Source organism: Heloderma suspectum, chromosome 4 (genome assembly GCF_057233095.1).
Source record: "Heloderma suspectum isolate Gila_16-S chromosome 4, 16-S_ref, whole genome shotgun sequence".
Classification (NCBI taxonomy): Eukaryota; Metazoa; Chordata; class Lepidosauria; order Squamata; family Helodermatidae; genus Heloderma; species Heloderma suspectum.
In genome coordinates, this window is record NC_139461.1 from 100,308,823 (window position 1) to 100,329,651 (window position 20,829).

General features: G+C 41.2%; 1 protein-coding gene across 7 annotated transcripts in view; it reads left to right on the top strand.

Moving 5' to 3' along the window:
- The window catches only part of NFATC1 (nuclear factor of activated T cells 1), a 171,632-nt gene that overhangs the window by 36,708 nt on the left and 114,095 nt on the right, over window positions 1-20,829 (top strand). For all 7 annotated transcript variants that reach the window (XM_084850048.1, XM_084850050.1, XM_084850047.1 and 4 more), the window contains exon 3: window positions 1,686-1,845. In XM_084850048.1, coding sequence (XP_084706174.1) covers window positions 1,686-1,845 — 160 coding nt within the window. The remainder of the gene's footprint in view (window positions 1-1,685; window positions 1,846-20,829) is intronic.

Sequence of the window (20,829 nt, forward strand, 5' to 3'; positions counted from 1 at the left end):
AACGTTGTAAGGCCGCCTTGAGTCCCAGTATTGGGGGAAAGGCGGGATATAAATAAATAAAATAAATAATAAATAATAAATAATTTTGATTGGTCTACTTTAAGCATGATTAAGTCTGGGTCCAACCCGAGAGGCATTTCTAAACATTTTAAATAAATCAGTACATAGTCGTACCTGCCTGCTCCCCAACTCAGTAAACAAGAAATAAAGCCATGACAAGGCACCTCGTAGGATGAGGCTGCATATGTATCGTAGCACACACTAGACTGGCGTGTGACTATCCAAGCCAAACTACATGTTACTTCAAAGACGTAGCCAGCAGCTATGTCTTCTTCTGCTGCTGCTTCTTTTCTTTCTCTTTACTCTGAAGTAAGCACAGGGGCCCAATCTGGATTGTAATCGTAGTGTAGGGGCTAGAGGAGCTTTAACCTGTTGACCTTGCTGTGCCTGCAATTTTTATTGCCAAAAACAGATCCATTTGTTTTAAAGGATCAGTGTTTGGCAATCTAAATTGCAGGAACACCCTGCCCTGCACCAATCTGGATTGCAACCACAATGGAGAGCAAAGCATTAAGGCCCCCATACCCTCCACAACAGAGTCCTGATCTGAATTGGGCCCCTGTACTTACTTTAGAGTAAAAAGAAAGAAAGAAGATTTAGCTACTAGCTACATATTTAACATAATATGTGGTTTGGGTCTCATACTTTCACCTTGACCTGGAGCACACTTATCAAAAAAGGTTGGCTACCACTGGGTTATAATACTAGCATGAGGTGGAAATGGCCAATACTATGACAAAATGCTGACTCCTTTTTCACATTAAGTAGCACTGAGAGGTGGGGGGATTATCACACATCTGAAATCATCCCTAGGTCAGAGTGATATGTGGCTTCAGGAGGCCCATTTTATGCTGGAGTTCTGTCAGCCATACATCAAGAGTATGGCTGGAGGGGATACATCTTAATAGGAGCTTCCTGTGCTCTCACTTTAGCACTTAAGGGATGGGTATAAAAACAAAAAACAACTCTGAAAAGGCAGGTGTAATACAACCTCCAAGTGCCCTTGCCAACCGTGCAGATGAACTCCCCACAACGGCAGTACAGAGAGCGAGGCAGGCACTGCTGGCTGAGTCACCATGTGGTTTGCCTATCTATGCTGAATACAGCAAAGACAGAAAGGGAAGCCTTCTTGGGTCAATTTAGGGCTTATTGGGGCTCACAGAAATACTTTGAATGAAGAACTTCCATTGATGTATGAGCAAAAGATGAAGTTGGTTGAATGTAAATTGATGGAACTGAAGTACTTATACTCCCCAGAGGCTATTTCAGCATCAAATTGCATTTCTAGGATTTTTTCCACATCTTACCATCCACCTTTGTCCGTTCTGAAGGGTTGATGCCTTAAGTGTTTTTTATTCATTTATTTTTTAAACCAAGCTTAAAATGTTTTCCATTTTGTTTAAGCATCCAATATAAAAACTGTGTCATCCATAAATCTTCATAAAATAACCATTACCTTGTAAATTACTTATGTCATACCATTATCTGTATTGATAAAATTTTAAATGTAAGATGGTGAAGGATGAACTGCTAAAAGTGGCCTCTAAAGTAATAGAGTCAGATTCTTGTGGGTTATGATAGTAGACTTGATGTTATTATTTAGTCCCTGTTGTTTTCCATTACAGCCCAACCTTGCCTGCTCTGGATTGGCAGTTGCCATCTCACTCAGGACCTTATGAACTTCGGATTGAAGTGCAGCCCAAGTCCCATCACAGAGCCCATTATGAGACGGAAGGGAGCCGAGGGGCTGTCAAGGCATCTGCTGGGGGACATCCAGTGGTGCAGGTAATAGCATCGCTCATGGCAGCTGAGGTTGATTGTTTTAGAAGGAATGCACTTGTGCATATGTCTTGCAAAACCATAGTCTTTGATGAATTTGATTGGTGTGCACCCCCCATATGTTAAACTCTTGTCTCTTGTTGAGCCAGTGAAGATGGACCCCATACCGCATATAAGTAAGTGCTGTGTTGGACTGAGTATAAGTCTTCACTGCCTCAACAGCAGGCCACATAAGCCTAATTGTGTCATCTATGGGCTGCTTTATACATTACTGCAAGACTGTAGCTGCTATCAGAATGCTTTTGTGTGCTGATTTTAGTATGTAAGAGACTAACACAGCAGGCCCCAACCTGGTCTCCTACAGATGTTTTGCACTGCAATTCTTAGGATTCCTGACCATTGGCTGTGCTGGCTGGGGATGATGGGAGTTGTAGCCCAATACATCTGGAGGGCACCAGGTTGAGAAAGTCTGGACTAAACACTAAGACTGCAATCCTATGTAAAGTTAGGTGTGCTTAACCCTGTTGATTTCAATGGGGTTAGATGTGTCCAACTCTGCATAAGATCAGGCTGCATGTCTCCCAGTCCCATGGGCAGCACCCCCAGGCAGTTTTGACGTGAACCACACAGAGTGCCTAACCTACTCAACTATCAGCCCAAAACACTGGCTGCAGCCCCCCAAGTTTGGGGGCATTCCTTCAGCATTGGAGCCAGGGGGCTGTGGCTGGTACTCCCCATTTTAATTATCTCACAATGCTGTTGTGGCCCTGATATAGCGTCTCTCCAGAGCAATGCAGGGGCATTGTGGGTGATTTGAGATAGTGAGTGCCATTGAAATCAACAGGGTTAAGCACACCACATTTGTGAGCTCCTCTTATTCTGGACTTGCACCTGCCCAATCCCATGTAGGATTTTAATTATTGATTTCAATTAGCCTAAGCACGGTATAGGCTTAATTGAATACAATCAGGCTTGATGTTTGATATAAGCATTATATTATGATGAGCCATTCCATGCCAACCCGTTGTTCTGTCTTTAGTCTGCATGTATAGTGTACTCATTTAAGTGCACTGTATTCCCAGTGTTAATTTTAAATTTAGGAAATTTATTCATGGAATGATGTGATTTTAATAGTTCAACACTGAGCACATTTGGATGACCATATTTCATCTTAATAAGCTAAGATATTAACAGGCCTTTTAGCCACACATGCACTCCTTCTGCTTCTGCCTTCATGCCAGCGAGCAAACAAGCAAGCAAGTCTTGTCTGAACTGGGACATTATGGTGAACAGCTTCAGAACAAGCTAAGCTATTAAACTATACTTTGAAATTGGCTTAATATCCTGGCTTATTCTGAAGCTGTTAATTATAGTTTCTCAGTTCAGAGGAAATGGGAAACTATAGGTAATGGAAAATTTCCTGGTTTGTTTGCTCCTGTTGTGAAGGCAGGGGCTATGTGCATCATCAAAAGGCATGTTTATATCTTGGGTTATTATGCCAAAATATGCTTGTTTGAACTCTCCCACTGAATGGCTTTGCATTGGTATTCTGAGGGAATTGCACTGCATATCAGGAGGAGTATCTAAACCTCCACATTCCTTAGGGCACAATCCTATGCATGTTTAGACACAAAAAAGTCCTACGGCTCCCAGCATTCCCCAGCCAGCATGGCTGATTGCATCCTTAAGTGTCTAAGGATGCAATCCTATGCATCCCTTTTCTGTCTAAACTTGCATAGGATTGCACCCTAAACCTCTGCATTCCTTAAAATCATCTTCTGGGGCCCTGCTCTGGGTGTCTACACCTTCAGAGGTTTGGCAGGTATTGACCTGGAATGAACCTTCTCTGTACTGGTGCCCCATTTATGGAATTTCCTCCCCACATATATTCATTTGGCACTGACTTTGTTATCCCTTTAAATGTCAAGTTAAAATTGTTACTATTCTCCCAGCGTTTTAATTGTTGATTGCTTTTGATCTCTTTGCTGTTGTAGTTTTATATTTTTAATATTAGTTTTATTGTTGTTGATGTAATTGTTGCAAGCCTCCTTGAACACTTTGAAGCAGAAAGGTGGGACATTCAATAAATAAAATAAATTGCAGCGATGGGCCACCCAACCCTTCTGCCATCTTCCAGGAGATTTTCCCTGTAAAGTAGTTCTATAGTTTATGCCCTCAAAGGTTTCAACTCATTGGTAGGAACTTTTGTAAGTGCCTTCCCTCTGCAGAGCCAAAGGAGAAGTTAATGTATACATGTGGTAAGGGATAAGGCTGGCTGGTTAGATGGTTGGGGAGTAGAAATATTTGCTTTCATGGGGCCCAGAATTTCTTTCATGTGGCCTGCATTTGTTTAATAGCTTTCAAGGGGGGAAATCTTTTTTTGAAATTTGCTCTTTTTCATTTTGGGGGAGGGGAAAAATGATGCCAGTTTGAAGTGAATTTCAGCTGGGAATAATTGTAAGGTTTGAGTTCCAGAGAGATAGCTACATAGAAGATGCACCAAACTGTACACATTGAGTTTTGTTTTTATGAAAGATCAGGTATTAGTGTTTAATTTCTTTAGCACATTTCACTGTGCAAACAGCTTAACTATTCCTGTCTCATTTTTCCTGTCTTTTAAAAAACAAACGGACACACGCGTGCGCGCGCGCGCACACACACACACACACACACACACACACTTATTTATTTATTTATTTATTTAAGGTCAAATAAACTTCTTCATTAGCATGTATTCTGCTGGCTGCCTAGTGTAAGGAAATATAGATGGGAGGCATCAGTTCACAGTGGCCAGCTTGACATTTTAAATTTCCACCAGGGTGATTGGAAAAAACAGGATACAGTGCCAACATTTAATTGGGCTAAATGTGTCCAGGCACTCCCCTGCAATCTCTTGCTACACTGTGTGGAAATAAAATGAAGCATGCTGCGTGTCTCCACATAGACAGGGTTGTGGAAAAGGAAGGGGGAAGGCAGTAAAAAAAAAGTGGGAAGGAAAAGAAGACAGCAAGTCTCAAATCAGTGGGAGTAACGAATAAGATCTATTTTTCAGTCCTAATGATAAATGGAGTTGGTTGTTCTTTGTTGTCTTGTTCTCCTTCCCTGTGGGATATAAAATAGGATTTTCAGGGGTTCCCCCCCAAGTATTTTTGTCTTATTTCTAGCAGCCTTTTTCCAGTCAAGAGCCTCCACTGATCATTGACATCTGAGCATTCACACCTCTCAGCATCTCCATAGACTTATCGACCCAGCTGTACTTTTACAATTACAAAGCCAAGTCAGAAGGAATGCCAAGATGTGGGCATTCTGATGCATGCCAGCCTAGCGTTTAAGCCACACCCACACCTACATTCACACTGAGGGAAGTGGGAATCTATCAACTGTCAAAGAGCCAGAAAGGAGGGGACAGGTGGCACCATGGCAGAAGCCTGAGCAGAGCACAACCACAGGACAAATATGCCCCTCCCCCCGAAAGATCCTCAGTATAGGCCATAGGGCTTGCTGAGGAGGCTAACTTGCAAAGAGGCCCCTGGCACAGCACTAGTGATGATGTGAGTCCCTCCACACCTGGACTCAAGGATTTTAGCACCTAGCCTTGGAAACAAGGCCAAGATTCTGCCATCTGGGGTTGAGCCTTCACTATGAATCTGTTGCCGTTTCTCTATATTAATGTTAAGAAGGGAATCATATCAGGGTGTTGTAGAGGTGATAACTTCTGCACTTGCTGATATTTCCTCTTGAACACAACTATTAAATGTACAGGAGCCTTGACCTGTATTGCAACCGCCTCTCTTTGATGCAGTGTTCATTTCCCACATTTAGTTTCTATGTTGGTAACATTTTGAGCTGGGTATTATTCCCCTCCCCAACTCTTTTTTAGTCCAATAAAATTTGCAGCCGGGGAATACTAAGCAACAGTCATTTCCATGCATTGTCCTTGCAGTTGATACAGCTGGGATGTCCAATACAGTATCAATACTGCATAGACTGCATAGATTAAGCCTACTTCCACTGAGCACTGATGCTCACTTAATTACTAGTTTGGCTGTCTCTCTCCTTCCCGGGACCATTCAACCAAGCCAGCGATGAGACGGACAGTGATGAGGCGGATGTCACCTGTTTATAGGAGGAACCTTGGCCTCGTGCACTCATCAGTACTTTTGTGCTGCCTTCAGTGTGAATATGTGTAAATTCACCTGCATATGTAATGCTTAATGTAACTTCTCACTCCTACATGTTTGCTCTTAACTTGTTTGACTGTTTGGCTACCATGGCAGCCCCAAGTTATCCTAAGGATTTCTAAACTCTTGGAGAGTGAGATGAGCTGACACACCTAGAAAGAGCTAAAAATGTGTTGAGAACACTGGCTAATCAAAGGTGCTGGTTAATTGGCTGTGGTGAAGTAATGCTTGGCAACGTGTGTCATACCACGTCTCATAAACGGGGTTACTAATCATAATCCTCTTCAGATATTATTCAGTACTTTCCCTGTCGACTTGTTACAAAGGAGGAAAATGTGCCTTCTATTCTGGGAATTTAAGATTCTAGATTTCAAATCCTGCCCTCCCACTAACATCCTGTGTGGCCCAAGGCAAGTCATTTTGTTTCTCTAATGGTGTGAACGTAGAGAATATTTTCATGCCCATATACTATGGGATATGTGAACACAAGAGCATTGAGGCCCTGTACCCAGGAAACAGAAGAGGAAGTAAAGGGTAATCGAGGGTTATAGCTAACAACCCCTCCTTTCTGCAGTGAGTGCAGAGAAGTATTTTGGTCCTGCCTCTTGTTTTTATCACACCTTATCCTTCAGTGTTTTTCAGTCCTCTGTCCATATGACTTCTTGGTGTGCCAGAAAAAATGTAGAAAGCACAAGGAAAGGGAAGCAAGGCAAAGCCTTTGAGATAGCCAAGAACATGCTCATCCCAGAATCATAGGGTCAATCCAACTTTTGGCCTAGCAAGAATTTCCTTTGCCTGGTGGGGAGCAATCTTAGGCCTTGAGAGAGCATGTCACTGGCACTACAGGAATGATGTCGTATGTGGGAAAGATCATGGATAGTAACTGAATTGTGCATACTTTTCTAATTCATGAATGGTCAGCATGACAGATTCCCATGGTCATGGCCCACACACATCCATGGCCCAGACCCTTTGTTCATGCAAACATCACCATTGAAGATCTGAACTGGTCCATACAATCACACATCTAGAGGAGACTCAAAGACAGGATTCCCCATTTAACCAGATCCATACCATATATCATCATGGTTATGACATACTGTTAGCAGAGGGCAGGAGTAGACAAGGTGACCTGTGCTAAAGGTGCATGCTAGGTTCATTAAAGAGTTCAGCAGAGCCATTCTATGGCTCATACAAGTGAGCATACCCATACTTACTAACTAGGAAGGAGGGGAAACAGACACAGAGCTGTGATGTGGTAGGCTGTTCTGACCCTGTCTGTATACCTACATAGCTATCTTTTACCCTGCCTTTCCTCAAAAGTTCAAAGATGCTAATAAACCACTAAAAGCATCACAGCTAAAACAGGAATACCTGTTACCTGGAAGTAAGCCCTATTCAACTCAATGGGAATTACATCTGAGTAGACATGTATAGGACTGCCCTGCTAGTCTCTTTAACTATCAATAATAGCAAATAATAATAATAGCAATAATAGCAAAGAATCTTACTCTTTCCATTTTTGTTATAAGCATTGCTCTAACTTTCTATCTACAACCCTTTACAGTCTCCTCTGCATTTTGTCCTATTCTTAACATTAAACCCATACCCCCGCATCTCCAAATGTAAAGCATACAGAACACACATACAACAGTGGATCATGTGGAAGGTTGCTTGAGGGAATGCAGAAGGAAGGGAGACCCTGTGAAAATAGCCTCACCACCCCACCGCTGCCACCCCTCATCCACTGGGAACCTCCACTAGATTGCATTCCCTTCCGCGAATGGAAGGAATACTTCTGCTCATGGAAAGGCAACCCTAGATCAACCCTGTGGATTTAAGAAAGCACTGTGATTTTAAGTGAGGCTGATTGTATACTTGAAATATTGTTGTTTGAATAACTGTGTTCAGTTCAGATTCAGCTATTTACTAATCTCATCACTGGTACTAGTGAGAAGGGGCTTGCAGGCCAATTTGGGAAACAGTTGGATATGGAAGTCAGCACGTGCTGGCAACTTCAGATCTTGCAGGCTCCTCATCTGTCCACACCCATCTACATCACAGGTGATAACTACAGGACTAATGTTGGCCATGCGGCCTGTATAGAAGGATGCACATTGCCTTTCTCCAAGTAAGTCCTCTGTCTACTGTCTAAGGTTTGCGGAGGGGGAGTCATGACATCCTGCACCGGAGTGAGGGAAGCTGCTATGTAGACATTTCCTGAGGCATTCACTTTCAATCAGGATTGTTTCCATTCCATTCCTTAGTGGTGCCTGTAACACTTTTGGAAGTGTGATCATAACCATAAGATGATTCTTACGACAGCATTTTTGCAATTAAATGCTTTTGAAAGAGACAAACATCTATAGGTTGAAGACTCTTTAACATGCTTACCAATTCTGATTTTTAAAAAAATGGTATAAAAGAACATTCCATAAAGCAACAGAATGTTTTAATAAATACTCATGTATTTATATTCTTAGATGGGTTGAGTTTAAGGAAAGTTCTGAAATAGCAACTTGGATAAACAATAGTTACACAACCTAACTATAAGACAGAGATTTTTAGTTTGTGTTTCTTAGGATACAGTGCCTTGCATAAGTATTCACCCCCTTTGACTTTTCAAAATTTGGTTGTGTTACAACCTGGAATTAAAATGGATTTAATTGGCATTTTTACCATTTGACTTACACAACATACTTAACACTTTGAAGGTGCAAAATATTTGTATTGTGGCACAAAAGTTAATTAAACAAAAACAAACTGGCATTTGTTGGTTGCATAAGTACTCACACACACACACATGAATCAATACTTGGTAGAAGCACCTTTAGCAGCAATTAGAGCTGTGAGTCTTTTGGGGTAAGTCTCTACCAGCTTTGCACATCTGGAGCCTGCAATTTTTGCCCATTCTTCTTAGCAAAATTGCTCGAGCTCTGTCAGGTTGGATGGGGACCGTTAGTGAACAGCAATTTTCAAGTCTTGCCACAGATTCTCAATTGGATGGAGGTCTGGGTGTTGACTAGGCCATTCTAAGACATTCAGGTTCTTGTTTTTAAACCACTCCAATGTAACTTTGGCTGTGTATTTAGGGTCATTGTCCTGCTGGAAGGTGAACCTTCACCCCAGTCCCAGGTCCCTTGCAGATCAAAACAGGTTTTCCTTTAAAATTATTCTGTATTGGGCTCCATCCATCTTGCCCTCAGTCCTGACCAGTTTCCCAGTCCCTGCTGATGAAAAGCATCCCCACAACATGTTGCTGCCACCACCATGTTTTACCATGGCAATGGTGTTCTGAGGGCAATGAGCACTGTTGGCTTTGTGCCACAGATAGGGTTTTGCAGTAAGGCTAAAAAGTTCAATTTTGGTCTCATCAGACCAGATAACCTTTTCCCGCATGTTTGCTGTGTCTCTCACATGCCTTTTGGAAAAATCCAAATGGGATTTTGGGTATTTTCAGCAGTGGCTTTCTGCTCGCCACTCTTCCATAACACTCAGCTTTGTGAGGTGTCCAGGTGATAGTTGTCCCATGGACTGTTTCTTCCATCTCACCTGTGGATCCCTACAGCTCCTTCAGAGTTACCATCAGCCTCTTGGTTGCTTCTCTGATTAATGCTCTCCTTACCTGGTCACTGAGTTTTGGTGGACGGTCTTCTCTAGGCAGAGTCGTGGTTGTACCATATTCTTTCCATTTTGCAATAATGGATTTAACGGTGCTCAGGGGGATGTTCATAGTTTGGGATTTTTTTATAATCCAACCCTGCTTGGTGCTTCTCTAGAACTTTATCCCGGACTTGTTTTGATAGCTCCTTGGTCTTCATGATGCTGTTTGTTTAAATATGCTCTCTAACAAACTCTGGGGCCTTACAGAAACAGGTGTATTTAATCTGAGATCACCTGACACATGAATTGAATAAAGGTGGACTCCATTCAACTAATTATGTGAATTCTGGAGGCAGTTGGTTGTACCAGAGCTTATTTAGGGGTGTCACAGCAAAGGGAGTGAATACTTATGCACTCCAGACTTTTCAGTTTTTTTATTTGTAAATCATTTTGTTAAATATGTAGATTTCCCCCCATATTTTGACATTATGGACTATTTTGTGTAGATCGTTGAAGAAATCCTAATTAAATCCATTTTAATTCCAGGTTGTAACACAACAAAATATGGAAAAGTCAAAGGGGGGGGGTGAATACTTTTACAAGGCACTGTATTTCTTATGGATTGTGTAGTATCTAAATTTCATTAAATAAAAGAACCATAAGTTTGGCACAGAATTTGTGGACTTTTGCCATTGATTTTTAAAATGCCAGGGTTTCATTCAAATTTGTAATATTTAGGATGGAATCAAATTTCATGAGTGCAGGAGAGCACCCTCTTACAGCGTGATTAGCAAGTGGAGTTAGTAGTTAGTGAATGACATCTGGCGTGAGAGATGGTTAAACTGAGCCCCTTTGTGCATAGAAAAACATGAGGTGGTTGCAGGGTTGCACTGCATAGCATCTCCTGCCACATGTGCCAGCCCTGCCCTCCATGAACACGTATCCAGTGTCCATGTGAAGGGACCCTATAAATGAATGATCAGGATTTCCCCCTTACCTGGAGGAGTTTGGCACACTTACATCTGTATCTGTGTAGGAGCTTTTACACAGCTGCCGAACATGCAGCTGGTGAGGGTGAGACTGTCATGAGTATCAGTGTGAGAAAGCTATTCAGCACGACCCAACAACATCCTTAGTTATTAATTGCTACTTATAATTAGTTGCGCTGCTGAACTGAGATTCATTCTGTTTTTAGATAAGCAGTCACAAGTGACTAGATAAAAGGGAGCACTGAGCGAAGTACAGTTAGGAATATAGTACACGGTGACCATTTTAATATTCCACATCAAGAGGATAAATTGGACACAGTTGTTTTTTTAAACAGACTTATTGGAATGCAGTGCTCCAATTTATCCTGACATGACGGGCTTCCCTTGTATGCTTTTCATAATGTGCATTTGAAAGAAAATGTTACCTTTTCAGCCAGAGGGAAATTCAATCCTTTCTCATGTTGAGAATATAAAGAAGTTGGCAAGCACCTGTTAGCCAGGTTGCAATTAATAGCATCCAGCCACAGAACAGTACTGCAGTCCAGACAGGGAGCCTATGTTTTATTGCTCTGTTTTAGACAGACAGTACTTCTTAAGAATAAATCTATGCTGAATGGCTTTCACACATCTTGCATCTGCATAGTTAAAGCTAACCACAAAGTAGCAGACAGATAATCAAAATTGAAAAGGAGAATAGCCTGGCAGATGCTTTATGAATATTATTGTGGCCACAAATCTAATACATGGGAGTGGGGCTGTGCATCATTAGTAAATTATCCGAGGGTGGGGGAAAGTTTCTTACCTCACATAGAGCCAGCCTCATGGGAGTCCTGTATAACCAAAGCTGCCTAAGGTAGCTTTCTACACTTCTAAAAAAATGCTTTCTTCCAAAAGTAGAAATGCTTTTTGTTTGCAATAACAAAAAAAGCCCATTAAGACTGAGAGATCTGTGTGCTGTGTTTGGTTTCTCAGAATGACAGATAGTACACAGGTAAAATGCTGTATTTCTTTTTTTAAAAAATAACTAATTGTACCAATCAAGAGCTAATAGCAGATTTTCAAGCTTTTGAACTATGCAGGATAGGGCTTCAGGCTGAAGCATTTGAGAATGAAAATAAGATGGATGGATTGAAAGGGCAGTGGGAGTACTGCTGCTTGGGCGCGTCTGTTGGTCATTTTATTGCTGCCACATGTTACACTGAGCCAGAGGGCTAGTTGGGGACAGGTCCACTGTAGAACAATACCAAAAACAAAGCAGTGGGATTTCGTCTGGCTTTGGCACGGTGCAACAGTGATTCAGGATAACATCCACCATATCTTGTGAACTGAGCAGCATTAGGAGCTGAAAGGGCTGGCAGGTTTCACCAGAGCAGCCCAGACTGCTGGAAACATCAACACAAGCCCCGCACATATCTGAAGTGCATAACTGTCATCGAAGGCTTGAAAATACAGCTCTGGAGTGCATGTCTTAACCCTCCCTGGATTAATGTATTCCTCTCCTGCTCCTGGAGTTTCGTCAACAGCAGTTGCCCTGTTGTGGGTCTCTACAAAACTGACTCACCTGCCCCTAGATATGGCTGCATTGTAACTGGTGTTGGTTTATTTTCCTCTCCTCAGGGTAACTCCAGTTGCTAGGGGCCCAGAATGGCTGCTTTGGGGGAGAAATTAAATTAACAGGATGTAGTTGGGGTAGGGGTCAGATTGCCAGCATTTTTGTTACTCCTCCTCCTCTGCATTTAACAATAGCTGGCATACAGAAATTTAGCAGGTGAAACTTTTCCTGGCATGCAAATGAATTGACATGATTAATTTCTGTCTGAAGTGCTGCTGTCAGAGGCACAGGAGCAGGGCTACTGAAAAGCAGTAGCCAACTCTAGAAAGGCTGAGAATGTGTCTTGGTGAGAGCCAAGAGTAGGATGGGGTGAGAGGTTTGGGCATGTTTTAGAACCATTTGTAATGATATGGGAAATGATTCTGTTACCAGGCAGGGTTGGGCTGGTGGCAGAGGGCTGGAATGACTGCTAGAAATTGAAAGCGTTTGTTATTACACATCGTTAGTTAATTATATTTATCACTGAAATCTGGATGGCATAATTAGGGTGGGGTAGTTTGGGCAGAGAGAGCTATGGGAATAGGTAGGAGGCAATGGATCAGATTCATGATTTCAGTGCTGCTCCACCCCACTCCCCTTCAGTATGGTACATAGAGATATTCAGGGCTTGTTCCTGGAAGCTCACCCTTGCAGGTCTTTGCAGTCATATACCATCTTAGGAAGGTGTCGGTTGAATGGATCAGACCACTTGGTGCTGTAAATGGATGGCACATTTGTACTTAGGTTGTAGATCTACTTGAAAAATTGATGCATGAATCAAAGTCATCAACCCATGTGGCCAAGCCTGATGACTTCTACATAATGTGGTATCCCTTTATTTTCCCTGTGAATAGTGATTCCTGTATTCCTAGACCACCGCAACCTTAAATGTTCTGGATAAGATTTTTTTAGAGACCATGGACATTGTAACAGTGTAAATTTGCACTCAGTGATCTCTCCTTTTGTTTGCTGTTATTTTTGAATTCTGTAACACTTAGGATGCAAACCTATGCACGTGTTCCTGGGAGTAAGCCCCACTGGTTACAGTGGAACTTATTTCTGAGTAAAAACCCATAGGATTGCACTATTAAATTTTAATAAATATATATAACAAAAATGTAACTGGGTGCATACTGTTCATATGAAGTGGCTCTTCATGCAGTTGTAGTGATTTCAGCCCCACTGGTGCAGCTCAGTTTTGGGGGGTGTTTGCACAATCCCTTGGTTGGTGTATCCACATCTATTCTGGTAAGAGCTTTATATGAATGGCTCAACACATGAAGCTATTCATAAACTGTTGCATGATCGTAAGAAGCTACCACATAGCATATGAGTGAGTGCTATGTGGACTTCTATCTCACATACAGCAAAACTGGCATTCAAAAACTCCAGTAGGGTGGGATCATTTACAATGCACTCTTGACAGAATAAAGTAATATTTCAGTTGTTGAAAATTTCAGATCGCTGTGTGTTTAGTAAAAAAGAAAATAAGATGGTGTGTGTGGTCATTACTAGTGTATGATTCTTGTTTCCTTTATAAATTAGTGAGCTTCTAAACAGCTTTCCTTTTCTTTAGAGACCATTAGAATGAGGTGGGTGCGCCCTTGATTGAGCTAAGATAGAAGGAATAAGTTAAAGAGCACAAAATTTGCACCGTCTGCCTGTTTTCTGGACTGTCTGGCTAAAAAAAAAAAGGCAGAATGGCAAAATACCTGCTTTTAGCCTCCTGTTTCTTACCACCTTGTTTCCTTTTTGGCTGTTAATTGAATCTGAGGTGTTTCAATGGAGAATACCATCAAATTCATCATATTCCATGGATGAGCTCTTAGCTGGCTTTTAGTAGTGACAGATAAGAGGCAATGTAATTTTCACATAATTTTATACAGTTTAGTGGATATTTCCCATGATAATTGGACTTCCTGAGAGGCATCTTTATCCCTGCATCTGTTTTTTTTATTAGTCATTGAGTATTCACAGCCAGATTGCCCTCTCAAAGTGTATGGGGTGGAGTGGTGCGAGAACACTGGGGAAAAAGCAGCCCTTCGCTCCTTTGTGGAATCTCATGCTGCATCATTTCAACTGCACTCTTAGAAGCATGGCACATTTTGGGGACTCTCTGTGTGAAATGATGATTTATTAGCATTTTATGAGTGCAGCCCACAACAATTCTGCTCAGCCTTGAAAGGTAGCATCATTAAGGGGCCACTAAATAGCAAGTCGTTTCTCTTGCCCTTACTTTGTAGCCATCTGTTCAACATCATTGTGAGCAGAATGATTGGTTATGCTTATGGACAAATATCCACCTGTTCCTTGAATAGTGTCTGCTCTTACCCAAAGCTGGGCCACTGGTTGGGTGGTAAGGATCATGTCATTGGGCCCACTCATAATGTTACCAGGTTTTAAAATGCTACAGCAATGCCATAGGATGAACCAACAGCAACATTCTTTATCTCTCCTTCCAATGGATGCTGAGGAGACTGTGGAAGTCTTAAACCATTGCGTGGATACAGCGAGGGTGTGAACAAACCGATGCTCAATACAGACAAGATGGACTTACCATTGGTCAGTAGACAACCTAAGTCAAGATTGGGGGAGCAACCTGTTCTGGATGGACACTTGATTAAAAGTATCCCCACAACTAATGAGACAGGAGATCTTAAAATGTTTTAATTACTTTTAACTTCAATTATTTAGAAAAAGACAGGTGGGCAGTCATCTTAAAAATTATCTCTGACACAGGAGAGAATGCCTCTTCAAAACTGGTGCCAGCTGCAATACTTGTGGGTAATCGAAAAACAAAACGTATGCTCTTTCCCTTCTGAAGCACTGTCTTTATATGCAAATTTAGTGCAGATTTAATATATGAATTAATTGACTACAGTTCATATGATTTACTAAAATTACTTTAATTAGGTGTTAGTCCTCTATTGATCTCTTATATGGGACCTTGCCTACTAATCCAGTATGAGGAGTTGTCAGAGCAAATTGTTTTCTCCCTAAGAGCACGAAACTTTTAGCTCTGCGATATTGTTGTGCAATACATATGCTCTGGGTCTGCACCAGAAAAGGTTAGCTGTGCCTGTGTACTGCATTAATGAGATTTGCAACTCACTTCTCACAAACTTTACTGAAAAGTATACCCATTTAATATCAGTGGTATTTCCTCCCAAATAAATATTATTAGGATTGCAGCCTTTGATCACTTGTGAATCAATTAACTTATTTTATTCCTGCTGTTTCTACCCCACCTTTGTTAAATCAAAGGATCAGGATGTACATGTACTATAAGCACAACTTATTTTCTCTGGATTGGGACCATTACATGTTGAAAAGTTAATTCTGTTCTACATTAATTTTAGTCCAAGACAGCTCACTTGCCATTATTATTTATAATTTACATTTTCCATTAGTTATGAGATTAGAAGGCTATGAAGCCCATAACAATATATCTATTAATACACCATGAGTAATAACAATGCGTGTTTCCATTTTAGTTGATTATACTCCCCATCCATAAAGGTAAGAATACATTATGGGGGAGGGGAGTTTAGACAAACTATGTTGCTGTAACTTTCACTAAGAGTACAGGCTTATTGTTTCTCTTCTCTTGAAGCAGAGATTGAGATCTTGGTGATAAGAAAGGAGATAGTCCATTACAATATCTACTGTACAAATAAATATGAAACAAATGTCTTGCACACTGTCAATGCAATAAAACTCAGTCCACCCTGCAAAGTGTTTAAGAAATAAGCCAGCAACAGTTTTTAATTATTTTAACAGACTAAAAGCACAATCCTATGCATGTTTAGACAGAAAAAAGGCCTACAGTTCCCAGCATGCCTCAGCCAACTATGCTGGCTGGGGCATGCTGGGAGTTATAGGCCTTTTTTCTATCTAAACATTCATAGGATTGTGCCCTAAATCTGATAGTGGCCACCAGTGCTACTTAGAACATAAGAACAGAAGAGCCCTGCTGGATTAGACCAAGGGTCCATCTAGTCCAGCATTCTGTTCACACAGTGGCCAACCAGCTGCCCACAGGAGACCCACAAGCAGGGCAGGAGCGCAACAGCACCCTTATGTACTTATTTACATGTGGCAAAAAGATCACTGACCATCATAGGGCATTTCTACACCAGCCTAAAATCCTGCATTTAAAATGGGGCTTTCTGCTTCCGGTTTAAATGCCGGATCACCACTGACTCCCTTTACATGCCCTTCCTCCCCCCCCCCGCCCCATCTGAGTCTCCCATTATCTTTCCTTGATGTAGCTCCTCTTCTTGCCTCTTTAACTCTTCATGGAGGAAACTGAAGCGGAACACAACACACAGGGTAATTTGATAGCTCATTATCTGCAATCTATTTAAAAATAGAACAAAGGGCATTTAGTGCAGGAGGGTCATGGCGTCATGTAAAGAGCCCGCAAACTTCCATGAAGGACCAATCTCAATTGCAGGATAAAAGCTCCATGTGATGAAGCCCATAGACTTGAAGCTAATCAATGTTCTTAGTTTAAACATTTTCTGGTGCCACTAGAACACAGTGACCTTTTGGTTTCTGTACCAGCACTAATATAACAAATTGAAATAAATGTGTGAACCTGTTGGGCAGGGAGTGGCTGCGCTAGCCAGGTAAAAGCTTAGGATGGGCATGATGACCGCTGGCAGACCACTGAATAAACTTTATTGCACATAGCCAAAGCCCTTTTGCAAGCAAAAACACCCTCACATTTTGTTCATACATGACCTTATTCATTGGCAGAATGTACCTTTCCAGTTGCTGTAAAATCTATTATAATTAAACATCCATATCTGCAGCACATCAAGGCAACAACACTAGTAAAATAAATTAAAAGGTTCCCTTTAAAAACTTGCACGTAGTTCCTAGCCACTGTGGCAAATGGTGCCAGTTTATAAGTAATATAACAGCAATCTATTATTAATTCTATCACAATATCTTGTGGTGTTTTACCCGAATACTGTAGAACAAAACCTGTTTTAAAAATTTCCCATGGTTTAGCATATAAAGGACAGAACAATAGATAGTGTACAGTACCTTCGGCATGCTTACATCTGAAAACACGTTTTTGCTTCTTCTGTGGGATATCTACATACCTCCCTTCAAGAAATACAGCAAATGCATTACTAGGAACCTAAGTTCTGAAAAAGCTCCTACTTAACTGAGGGGAGGTCAGAGTATCAAGGTATTGTACCCTTTTATATTTTTGCCTGATCTTTACATACCATCAAGGGCAGGGGTGGGGAACCTTTCTTCTGGTGAGGGCTCCATTCCATTGGGGGTCATCTGTCATGGTAGTGGGTGGGGCTACAGTGAGTGGTGAGTAGGACCACAGCCAAAGATGGTTGGGGCCACCAATTCTTCCTCTTCCTTTCTTCTTCCGTCTGACGACACCCCCCTTCTCTCTTTCCCTCTTCCTTCCCACCTAGCAGGCTACCAGGGAAAGGACAGATCACTTTTGCCAGAGGTCTGAATTCACCATTCAGAGAGGACTTTTGAAATTAGGCCAAGGGCTGCATGCAGCTTGCCCTCCTCTAATTTAGAGAAACTCATATGTCCCTTATGAAAATACACCAACGTAGGGTTTACAATGCGGGGGAGGAATTGGGTGGATTACTTCAGTGTTTGCAAATTGAAAAAGCAATGTCTACTGTTTATCACCTTGAAACAAACCAATGGGATTGCTTTCATAAGCTATGAGGCTTATGAAAGCTTCATTCAAACCCATTCTACAGAGCTATGATGTCCCGAGGAGGAAAGACTGACTTACAATGAAATTGTCTTGGATGAGGAGAAATGGAGGTATTATTGTATATATATTAGTAGTAGTAGTAGTAGTAGTGGTGGTGGTGGTGGTGGTGGTGGTGGTAGTAGTAGTAGTAGTTACAGTTCTATCCTGCCTTTTTTCCCCCTTAAGGAACCCAAGGTACATAACCCTCCTCCTCCATTTTATCCTCACAACAACAACCCTGTGAGGTGGGTTAGGCTGAGAGTCTGTGACTGGCCCAAAGTCATCCAGTGAGCTTTCATTACCGAGTGAGAACTAGGACCCGGATCTCCCAACTCCCAGTCTAACACTCTAGCCACTACACCACACTGGATCTCCAGTGTGTATATTTGTTGTTGTTGTTCGTTGTTAAGTTGTGTCTGACTCTTCGTGACCCCATGGACCATAACACGCCAGGCCTTCCTGTCCTCCGCTCTCTCCCGGAGTGTGCTCAAGTCCATATTCATTGCATCGGTGATGCTATCTAGCCATCTCATCTGTCCCCTTCTCCTTTTGCCTTTAATCTTTCCCAGCATCAGGGTCTTTTCCAGTGAGTTTTCTCAAATATTTTATTTAACATAAATCATATGTATGATGACCCTTCATTTCCCCCTCCTTCCCTGGTGCCTTCTTTTTGCATGGAAACTGTGGGCATTGCAAACATTAAAGTAGTAATTAAATTACTAGTGCTGTGAATAATTGCAGAAGAGAGAGCATTGGTTTCTAAACCAGTCTACTGAAACTGACTAATACAAAAGTTAAAAGTGAGCTAGGTTGCTTTCATTCCTTTTCTCCAGAATTATGGTTAGTTTTCATAAGCATCACATTAATGTCCAAATCTATGTTTTCTGGTGAAGTAACATACAGGGGCCTTGTAGGATAAATTAAATGCACTAAAAAAAAAATTACTGTGGTGATTTTGATATTAGGCTACTGTATTATAGAAGAAATCCTTCCAATACTTTTCCCAGTTTTGAAATGCTATTTCTACCACAGTTTTGTTGAATGTTACTCGACTGGTTTGTAAAAATAAAGAACTATGGCTAACAAGACTGCCCCTGATACTAGGACACCAGTTTCACTTCATGTTTTTAATTAGAAATGCTTGTTTGGCTTTTCGGGCCAAAAGTTCTTCAGTCAAATGGTAATAGAAGGGGTTTTTAGGACTGCCTTGACACATCATTGGTTACTGGTTTTCAGTTTACTTTGCACACAGCTGCAGTCAGTTTGCAGGTCATAGACCAGAGCTATAGAAACACCCACCACCTTCTATCTACTTCTTTGTGAACAGTTTTGTAAAATTACAACCACAGCTCTAGGATGCATGTCCGTTTCAGAATATCTTGTTACAGTTTCACACATCATGTGGTAGATCTGTTTGCTGATCGACACAGTGAAGGGGAGATGTGTGTCTGTAAACACGTAAGAATAAGCACTGGGAACCTAATTTTTGCCACAGATTCCACATGTGTACTCACCATATGTTTGAAAGCACATCTCCCATTTGCCCAATACAGTGTTTACTGTGGCACACAGTGGTGTGCACATGGCAAACACATCTGTGCGAAATAATGACTGAGTAGTGCGATGGCCTGCCTTTCCTAATTCTTTGCCACCAAGAAAGGCAAAATGTCTGCGTGTGTCTGTGTGTAATATAAAAATTATCACAAGAGAAACATAGAAGAAGTTTTAGATGTCAGGACAGGTTTGGGATCACAAGATGTCACAAGCAAAACTTAAATGAGCTTGACTTTCAGGTTTTTATTTTATATTAGCCCATACTAGATCAGCTACTTAGCTTGCAGCAGGTATGGGAATTAATGTGGAATATACTAGCCAAGTCCCCCCCCCCAGTTTTACATATTGGCCATAATCCAGCACAGAGTTAGGCATGCTAAAGCCTATATCAGATTAGTATTATCATTGCAAATGGGATTTTGTGAACTCCATCTATAGAATTTGTACAAAATGCTAACCTTAACCCTTAAAACTACAAAACAAAATGTGTTAATTGAATTGCATTATATCCAGCAGGCTGCAGTTCTAACTCACAATGTGACTTGCCTGATTTTTCCCCTCCATTCATGCTCAGACATCCAAACAGTAACTCCATTACAAAATATGGTTATGATTCAGTATTTCCCAGTACTTACCCTTCTCCAAATATTTACAGAAATGAAGCTTTTAAATGTAGCTCCTAACTCTATCTCTTCAAATGACAGGCTACATTTAAATAAGCTAAGCTTCCTTTTGGCAGGAAGGAGTTTGAAATTAGTTATAACGTTGATTTTCTACATTAAAAATAACGACAATTGATCAAATACTATTGTCCACCATTGTCATGGCTATTTTATTATGTCAGAGCTACTTCTCACCTTTTTTTCCCCAGAAGACACTGGATGAGTCCCTAAAATCTCTCTTTTGCCTACACATACCTACTAGTATCTTGTATAAATTAGTAACACCCATGACTAATTCCCAAAGATGAATTGCCGGCTATGTTCAGAAAGCTTGAACTTCACCAGTCACACAGCACGTGTATGCAGAAGAGGAGTCAAATGGCAAGCAGCCCATTTAGGCTTCAAAATTCTGGCCTAATCCACATCAAACTGAAGTCAACGGCAAACTGATTCTTATTGATCGCAAGTGTTGTGGACTGTACCATATGCCCTTATAAAGTAATAAAATTACACATTCTTTCCAGATACTACTCACCTATAGCACAGGGGAAGTATTAGTCCTTTTTTCACATTTTGTAGCATTTGGACTTCGAACACATTCTTTAACCACCTAATGATACTGCCTTTATGTAAACATTGGTTGAAAATTAAATTATGATCT